Consider the following 9446-nt stretch of genomic DNA (forward strand, 5'->3'; position numbering starts at 1 on the left):
ATCTAATTGGTAAGACATACCTATCTTAGACGATTCAATATACAGTATGTTAGGATTTTCCACCAAATGTTACATCATTTTTCTATAAAATTTTTGTATTCTATAAAAAAAATGATTGGCTCACAATTACTATAATTTAACCTCTGTATAATGTAATATTAGTGTCTTTCAAGTTGAAAATATGTTAAAACGCCAAAATAAATAGGAAAAAAAATTGCGATGATAAAAAAGTTCGTTTTCACTGTGTAATATTACTTCTATTTTAGCCACTTAAAAAAATATTATATATCATCTTAGGGCTCTCTTTTATTAATATTATCCAACGTTAAATAACAAAATTACGTGTTAAATTATGACTAAGAGAATACGCACACTTCTTAGTTTTAACACCCGGTAAAAAAAAAAAAAAAGCGTTTTATGTGACGAGAAATGGATTAGATCATACTTGGCTAGCTATATATATACCTCCAACACAAAAGAAAAACCAAACCAATCATCTCACAAAACCCATCACTCTCTACCAAAAGCTTTAACCTCAGCCGTTCCATCTTTCTCCGATCATGCCGACCAGAAACATAGCCATTGGTGGAGTCCAACAAGAGGTCACTCACCCCGACGCACTTAGAGCGGCGCTCGCTGAGTTTATCTCGACTTTGATCTTCGTCTTCGCCGGCTCAGGCTCCGGGATTGCTTTCAACAAGCTCACTAACAATGGAGCCACCACTCCTTCCGGCCTTGTTGCCGCTGCCTTAGCTCATGCATTCGGTCTTTTCGTTGCTGTTGCAGTCGGCGCTAACATCTCCGGTGGTCATGTTAACCCCGCTGTTACCTTCGGTGCCTTCGTCGGTGGTAACATCACTCTCCTCCGTGGTATTCTTTACTGGATTGCTCAGCTTCTTGGCTCAGTCGCCGCTTGTTTCCTCCTTAGCTTTGCCACCGGTGGCGAGGTAACTTCACTTACTTCTTTGCCCTACTAAATTGGTTTAATGTTTCGGTTGAAAAAATTACCCCACTCAACTATAATCTAATCTAGTACCAATATGTCTGATCTGTGGTCTTACTCTGATTTGTGTCGAGCAAAAATGCAAATATGTTATTAGTTTTGTAATTATAAAACCATCCTAATCGTATGAATGTTAATTTTGTTCTTCCTACCATTTCTTGTCTGATGAAATGATTTTAGTAGTATGTTTCCTCTGTTTTGTGGGTTGGTTCGAAATTATATTTAATTTAATTTTCAAACAGATTTTTTCGTTGGTTATCCATATCGAACATTCCAAGTTTCCAACTAATTAAGATTTAAGACTCATCCGTTTGACCTAACTTCTCCAGCAAGTAAATAAACCTATTTTCATATTATTATTTTTCAGGCAATTCCAGCGTTCGGTCTATCTGCTGGAGTCGGATCCTTAAACGGTTTGGTCTTCGAGATCGTGATGACCTTCGGGCTAGTCTACACCGTATACGCCACAGCCGTTGACCCAAAGAACGGTAGTCTCGGAACAATCGCACCAATCGCCATTGGTTTCATCGTTGGAGCAAACATCCTAGCCGGTGGAGCTTTCAGCGGAGCCTCAATGAACCCAGCCGTCGCTTTCGGACCAGCAGTCGTGAGCTGGACATGGACCAACCACTGGGTTTACTGGGCTGGCCCTCTCGTCGGTGGTGGACTCGCCGGACTCATCTACGAGTTCGTCTTCATCAACGGAAACGACCACGAGCAATTGCCTACCACAGATTACTGAAGATGCAGATTCAATCTTTGTTAATTTCATGAATTTTTCGTGATTTGTTTTCTGTTTTGCATCGTAATGGGTTTTTCTGGCCGTTGGATCTTTTAAGATGAATCTTTTGTCTATGTGTATTTGGATTTGTTATTTGAGTTCTAATTTCCTTGGAATGTTCTTGTGCAATTATAAGGTATGAGTGTATGGTATAGTTTAATGGCTATAATTGAGAAAACCAGGAAACGTGAATCAGGAAATAGGAGATTTTCGCTTTATGTTGTTAGGCTTTTAGTTAAAGAGCCGTAGCTAATTAGATAAAAACTTTATGAAACATATTGAAAATGAATTATGATTGTGATTGTGTTTGATTTCATTTTATTTTAAATCAAAAGTAGTATGTAGTTACCCATATTTATGTTCCGACAAAAGCGTAATCTTAGACATAGACAAATGAGTGTTTGTCAANAAAAAAAAAAAAAAAAAAAAAAAAAGACAAGACATAGACAAATGAGTTAGTGGAATTTGTAACTTATTTTAGGTGAACCATTCACGCAATATGTAGTTTAGTTTATGCCAATTTATACAATTTAAGTTATGCATATCAGAGAGTGTAAATATTTGGCAATTTTTTTTTTAATAATTTAAGTTGTATATAACATCTTTACAAATTATATTTGTGGTTGATATTTGGCAAAAAAAGATTAAGATAACACTAGCACATACTCGCGCAAACTTTACATAAATACTTTGAAACTCACTCAATGTTAACATAAATTTACATGCACTACCATGTTCGCTGTAAATGATAGTATGAGTTAGCTTTAAAAGTTTTATGAAACATATGTGTAGTAATAAATCGTTTTCATTTTCCATATATTAATATATTAAAGAGATTTTCTATTTTTATAAAAAGAATCGATTCATCTTTCAATTTATAGCATAACTCCACAAAGACAAGTCATGAGATCTCAATTTGGCGTTTTGTTATTATAGCGGACGCAAATACCAATCGAGTTAGCAACGACATGTTTTGATCACTCCATATCGTCCAATCACAGTATTATTATTTTTCTTCTTCCAACATTTCGGCGGGAATATGTATGGACATTTTCGTCATTCGATTGTCAATTTGTTTGGTTTCGAAACGTGAATAGCAATAGATGGATGGGAATAGATTCGCTAAAATCTTGTGGGGTTCATTGGATAATAAAGTTCGTGAAACGATTGGACGCACGAACCATCTACCTCTAAAGAACCTACCCTACAAGCCAGGCCAGCCACAACATGATTTAATAGCTCTTCAGCCTCTTCTACTAAGAAACAAAAAGTTTATAAACTCTAGCAAACGCATACTATATTACCCTAATTTATTACACCAAAATATATCCATCGTGTATCCAAAACATCCAATCCTTCAGCTGAAGAGAAGACCAATGAAATGAAACCAAACCAAAACAGCACAAACAAGCGTCACATTTTTTGGATTTAATGCATGTGGATTGTGGTCTAATACATTGATCAATTGTTTTTCGTTCTTTCTAATAAATCAGATTGATTTTGATAGTGTGGACGTAAAGATTTGCGAAGATATAAACTAGAACTAATACAACCAGCTAACTCATATACAGTATACGATATGCAATTCATATACAGTATACGATATGCAATTACCATGTGCAGCGTTGGACTATTCGTACACCACACCATTACTTAATTGTTCCTACCTTCTTTTTGGTTCTTTCCATATAAATCTATTCCATAATCTGACACACAAATCCGTATGTCTTCCCATTGACGGCATTTAAATAGAAAGAGAGAGAGAGGAAGATTGATGTCGGTAATTTCTTAGAAAAACGAAGAATACCACATGCAAAACCTAACATAAAAGAAACCTTGAAATCAGTTATCACCTACTAAACGTGAACTTAGATTCTAAAATATTGGTTTTCTTGATGATGGACAATTTTTTTTTTGTTTTTTACATTTTAAGTAAAAAATATAGTAAATTTTACATTTCGGTAAAAATATGTGGGATACACTAATTGACTGAGAGAGCTATTCTGAAATAAGTACAGCAGTGTGGCACATGGCTGATTTTTCATTTTCGGTGCATCCCAGTCAATTTTGTTTTGTCTTGTTACTTAAATTTTGTTTCAGACAATGTAATAACAGTTCAAATATTGAACTGGTGATATGTTGGATTGTACCGGCTCTGTTTAAGAATAAAAAGAAAAAATTGGTAAAGCAAAAAGAAGTTCACACTAAAATTCAAACTAATTTTGAAATCTTTATTTTGAATATAATTATGAAATTTCAAACGTAATTAAAAACCTTTAAAGTTCATGTATTATAAATTAGTTTAATTTGCCAAAAAAAGAAAAAAAAAAAGTAATCACCGAACATAAAAATTATGCTTAATAGACTCACTATTATAATACGTACTCACTACTCACCATAAACACAGTTCCAAAATTCGCCGTGAAGCACGGGGTTAAACCATTTAGAAGGTGGACAATCACATAATTACATATACACTCTCCAATATTTCTTATATTATCATATTCATTGCCACAGATTAGAAAATTAGGTTTTTCTCTCCCATTTTGCCTTTGTTTTGATTTGGACATCATTTTCCCATTTTCTTTAGGATCATTTATGAAGCACAAAATTTTAGTCTTTTTTTGAAACAAATTAAAAGTTGGCATGGCTTGGTCGGTTTGGAGCAAGTAAAGAGTTCAAAAATCTAATTCATAGAGACCACATATCTAAGTTTTTTGGTCGGTACGTTCACGTCCCCCATCATTCTCCGACCAACTACGTCCACGTCTCTCTGTCTCTTCTACCCAATAAACGTAATCATTTTCAGGATTTTATACACATTTAATTTCTTAGGAAGTTATGCCCTACACCATAAAGTGACAATTTAGAGTAGAGAAAGGGCTAATTATGCTTTATATTGATATATTATAAGTAAAAAAATATTAGATGTAAACAGTATACTGTTGTAAATTGTGAATTCCGATTTTAAAATATGAAAACATATGACTATATGTTCATAATGTTGTGTTAGTAAGATATATATGACCTCTTTCAGTTTTGGTGTAATTAAATATATTTTTTTGTCTTTGAGAAAAATTTGGTAAAAATAATATGAATATCTGAAACTTAATATATAAATATAAATATAAATATAAATATATATATATATATATATATATACACACTTGAAATGTCTTCGTGGACAATGTATGTGTGCTTTTTAACATTTTCAATATTGCTTGTTCTATCTTCATTGCCTTATTTGTGCAAAAAATAAAGCATCAATTGTGTTTTGAAGATTTAATCTAGTTTCAATATTTTAGAATAAATATTTTTTGATCAAAACAGCATGTAAATTACTGGTTTTGTCATGTAACATCCGAACTAATTAAACATCAGAATAATGCATCTTGTTACCCAGAAAAAAGCACAAATTAAATATTTTCAATTAATAAACAAGACAATAAATCAACCTAGATTTTCATTTGATAAAAAAATATCAAGAAAACTAGAATGTAAAAGTATCTAACATTATGGGTTAAATGTTTTGGATGGGACTTCAACATCTTGCATGTTATTGGTTGGTTTGTACAATTTAATCTCGTCACTATAAAGTATCAACAAACACTCAAATCTTTTTTGTCATCGTTGTGAGTGAACGTTTATATCGCGCTCTACTCTTTGTCACCAGCAGTCACTTTGACGTAAAAGAAAGAAAAAAACGAACTCATAAAATAAATTTGGGCTACAATAGTTGAAAAGATTGTAAGCCCATTTATTTTGTTACATGAATGATGGGATTCTCTGATAAGGCGTTGTGAGAAGTTTCTCTTATACCACCGTTATACGAGGCCTGACCGAGTTCGAATGGGCAATGGTCCAGGACAAAATATATAAATTTATGTCTTAAGGTTTGTCTTGTGGGTTAATTACTTAATTCTATATGCATTCTCCAAAGTTTATGCATATGCATTCTCCAAAGTTTATGCAATGTAAAAGTTCCTGAAATTAATCAAATTTTAAGATAATAGCAACACGGTAGTAAACGTTATAACTTTTGTCTAACTAATCCGTAACAAATTTACAAAAAAAAAAAAAAATTAGGTTGATTGGTAATTCCATTCTAAAAATGTAAGGAATCGGTTCAGTTCAATTTGGAATCAAGGAGATTACTCGTACGACGATATGATGGTCTCGCCCTATGATTTGCCACTCGCATCCTATAGCACTTATCAAAGAGGATGGAGAACTGATTTATTTTGAGTGTTTTACATCCAAATCTTATATTTTGAGTGTTTTCCAATCTATATTGTAAAAACAGTTTTTTGTTTGAATAAATTTTATATTCAATTAAAAAAAAATTCGGTAATTCTTTGGTACACCACTCACAAAAATAATATCAACTACGTTATCCTTGTTTCTCGTACTATGTTTTTTACTTTTTTTTTACTATTCTAGTATCGTTTATGTTTCATTATATTTATCCACTAAGTGGACTTATCGGTTTGATGGTGGGAGTGGGACTACCCACACAAAACAAAATATGGGCTCATCAATCCTTTGCAATGCACCGAGTCGGAGTGGAAGCGTTGAATGTGTCTCATTCGATACAAATTGCCTTTAATGTAGCATGATTTCATATTTTACATTATTAATGCTTTTTTGCTAGATTCCAACATTTATATGATAATGCTTTTGTTTGTTCTTTATGAAGACTGGTTTATATTTGATAATGTTCATCTACGCATTAAATTAAATATTAAATTATACTTTGTAACTTTCAACCGGCTTGTATGCAACTATGCATCATATATATCGTCTGCGATATACCTTATCTTCAGTGTTTGTTATCTTTTGCTATATCAGTGTAGCTGTCACATGTCACCTTCTTATTCATATTTTGATCTTAGCTTAAAACGTTTTACTTCTATTTTTCTATGCGTATTCACTACCACAAAACGAGAGCAGTACTCCATCAAATTAAGATTTGTAAATATTTATCTTCGGTTGAATCATTCACCAACTAATAATAAATCATAAATCGTTTCTTCTCCTTTTTTTGTTTTTGTTTTTGTAAACGGCAAAAAGGACAATAATATGTACTTTACTTAAAAATGATCCAAAGATTCCCAGGTACATAACCGTAAAACAAAAGAAGTAAGAATCACATTTTACCAAAATAGTATGCACCAACAAAAAACACCTAAATTTGGGAATGCCTCGTTGGATACACGTATCACCCGTGCCATGCCAAATCGACAATTGCCTAGTATTTTGCAAAGTCGATCCAACTTGCTCAACTCAAGCCAACTCTCGTTATCCTAGTCACCTTTTTGGGTCCCAATGCCCCTACATTAGAGGATCACAATCCATCAGTATGTGTGTGACTAGGCATTGAAGACTTTTTAAAAGTTAGTAACTTACAATAGCATGTAAGTTGATTAAAAATTCGTTTTTGGATTTTAAACTTCGGTTTTTTTTTGAATTTTACCGTGGATGAATCTTATGGATTCCATATGGGACAAACTGTTTAATTAGACTAAAGTTCAAAGTCTTTTATCGTCTTCAATTTTTATTTATTAAAAACTCACAGTTAAGAATTTATTATTCAATTTCTCCCGCTTCCCGTTTTTTAGGTAATACTCTCCAAACATCTTGTAAATTAAAGATTTAAAAACGCTCCCAGGCACGGGAATCGAGACCTTCTTTCCAACCATGCTTTCCGACGCCGGTGAGGCCTCCGATCGCCGGCGTCGGGGGGCGATAAACCTCTTCAAACCTTCTTTAAACTTCATAAGCTTTGTTCTTCTCTTTTATCCTAGATCTACATCCTTTCCCCCAAAATATCCAACTGAAGCTTTCCAAGGAGTCTGCTTCTCAAAGGATTCCTCAAACGACGGAAGAGTATTATGCTGCTCTACAAGCTCCGATCTGTTCCAGATCTTGGATGCAGTCCCGCTCGTGAATCCGATTACAGAAGCTCTTCACCAGTCCAGCTGCGATTCATCTCATTCATCTGAGCAAGGCTACACAGCAATTGGCTCTAGATCTGGACTAGCACCGGCACCACCTTTATTCCCTTTCCACTAGATTTCGTTGATGGCAGGAGTTTTTCTTGGACCATCAGTTGTGCTTTTTCCAGTGGGAACGCCGACGGCACACGGTGAGCTTAATAGCTGGCGAATGGTCCCTCTAAGTGCTTCACCGCCGAACGATATCCCGACTCTGATCCTACAGAACGGCGGCAACTCCTTCTCCCATCTCTCAGCACCAACAACCCTAGGTGTCGCAAAGATGGGCCTAATTTCCCTCTGCGGCCCACTAACCCTATTGTGGTCCATATCCAGGTTTGAATCTTCAACTGCCCTGCTTAGCTTTTCGCAGAACCGTGTTTACTTGATAATGGAGAGAAAGATCTCCCATTCGGTCATAGGAACACTGTCTGTAAAAAAGACAAGCTTACTCAACGATCGAAACCGTATGGATATTGTTCTCTTCTTGTCACCGGATGGAAGCTTATCTCGACCTGTTTTTGCTATAATGAACCCAACCCTTTTAGACATTTGTGTCCTCTGTTTGGTGGATCGTACTCGTTATGTTGCTTCTGAGTGTAGGGTTTCTCTACTCAGTTTAGCTTGTGCTAACACTACATCAAGCTCCAAATCTTTAGTACCAGCTTACTCTGCTTGGTCAAGTCAAGATTTTCTCGAAAGCAGATTCTTGGTCTCTTCTGATTGGCTTGTTATCTCCTTGAGTCGAGGTCAGTTGTTTACTTTGGTCTGGAGGACTGCAATGCCGAGCCACACTATGAAATTTGACCCGCTAGTCCGGCGGTTTATGTTGCTTACGTCCGTTGCTCCTATGTTTCGCTTATCACCAAGTTGTAGACTCTCTCATCCCCATCGATTAAACAGGTTTGGTCTGAACTCCACTCTCTCACTTACCAGTCAACAGGTGCAGTACTTAAGAATTTCATTAGTCCGAAGACTGCTTTTGAATCTTAAGACAACTTGGAGACTAGTTTGGTACAAGAATCCTTGGAAAACCCTGCTGTTAGAATCGTCCAGAGATGACACCCATAGAGATATCACCGGCTTAAACCTCGGCATTATGATCCCACATCTACGGAGAAGGGGTTACCGACGGTTCACCAGGTCGCTTTCTCCATCACCCCCTTTTACTAAGCTCTCAATATTGCAGAATAACTACTTTTTGAAGTCCCCGCCTATAACCTTGAAGACTAGTGGCATTATGATCATCATTCAAAGTAATAATGGTTACCATAACCTCTTCAAGCATCTCCCAGCCAACCTTAGAACCGCAATCACAGTTGTAGTGACAGGTTCTCAGAACGTTTTCAACCCCGTTCAAACCCTTGGTAAAGCCCTATCTCAACCCTTTTTTCAAAGCTCGATTGCGTTTGTCGCTACAGCTACTGTTGACCACTTGGCGGTCAAGGATCTCGCGAGGCTTGTCTTCATGGTCGAATCCATCTTGGCTCCAACAGATTCTCTTGAAGAACTCATGGAACCCTTATCCCTTTTCTCCTTTATTTATCTTGATGTATGTTGTAAGAACTTACCTCTTTATGAGGATCTGATTTGAATGAAAGGTTCACTTGTTTGACAAAAAAAAAAAAAAAAAAAAAAAAAAAAAAAAAAAAAAAAAAAAAAAAAAAAA

The 9446-nt window shown here is 35.3% G+C and overlaps 1 protein-coding gene across 1 annotated transcript; it reads left to right on the top strand.

The window, feature by feature from the left end:
* On the top strand, positions 475 to 1938 carry LOC104710452 (aquaporin TIP1-2-like). Its single transcript, XM_010427064.1, has 2 exons — positions 475 to 947; positions 1371 to 1938. Exons 1-2 carry the CDS (start codon positions 561 to 563, stop codon positions 1743 to 1745), a joined length of 762 nt encoding a protein of 253 aa, XP_010425366.1. The 5' UTR covers positions 475 to 560; the 3' UTR covers positions 1746 to 1938.

The sequence above is a fragment of the Camelina sativa genome, chromosome 9 (genome assembly GCF_000633955.1).
Source record: "Camelina sativa cultivar DH55 chromosome 9, Cs, whole genome shotgun sequence".
NCBI classification, from domain to species: domain Eukaryota; kingdom Viridiplantae; phylum Streptophyta; class Magnoliopsida; order Brassicales; family Brassicaceae; genus Camelina; species Camelina sativa.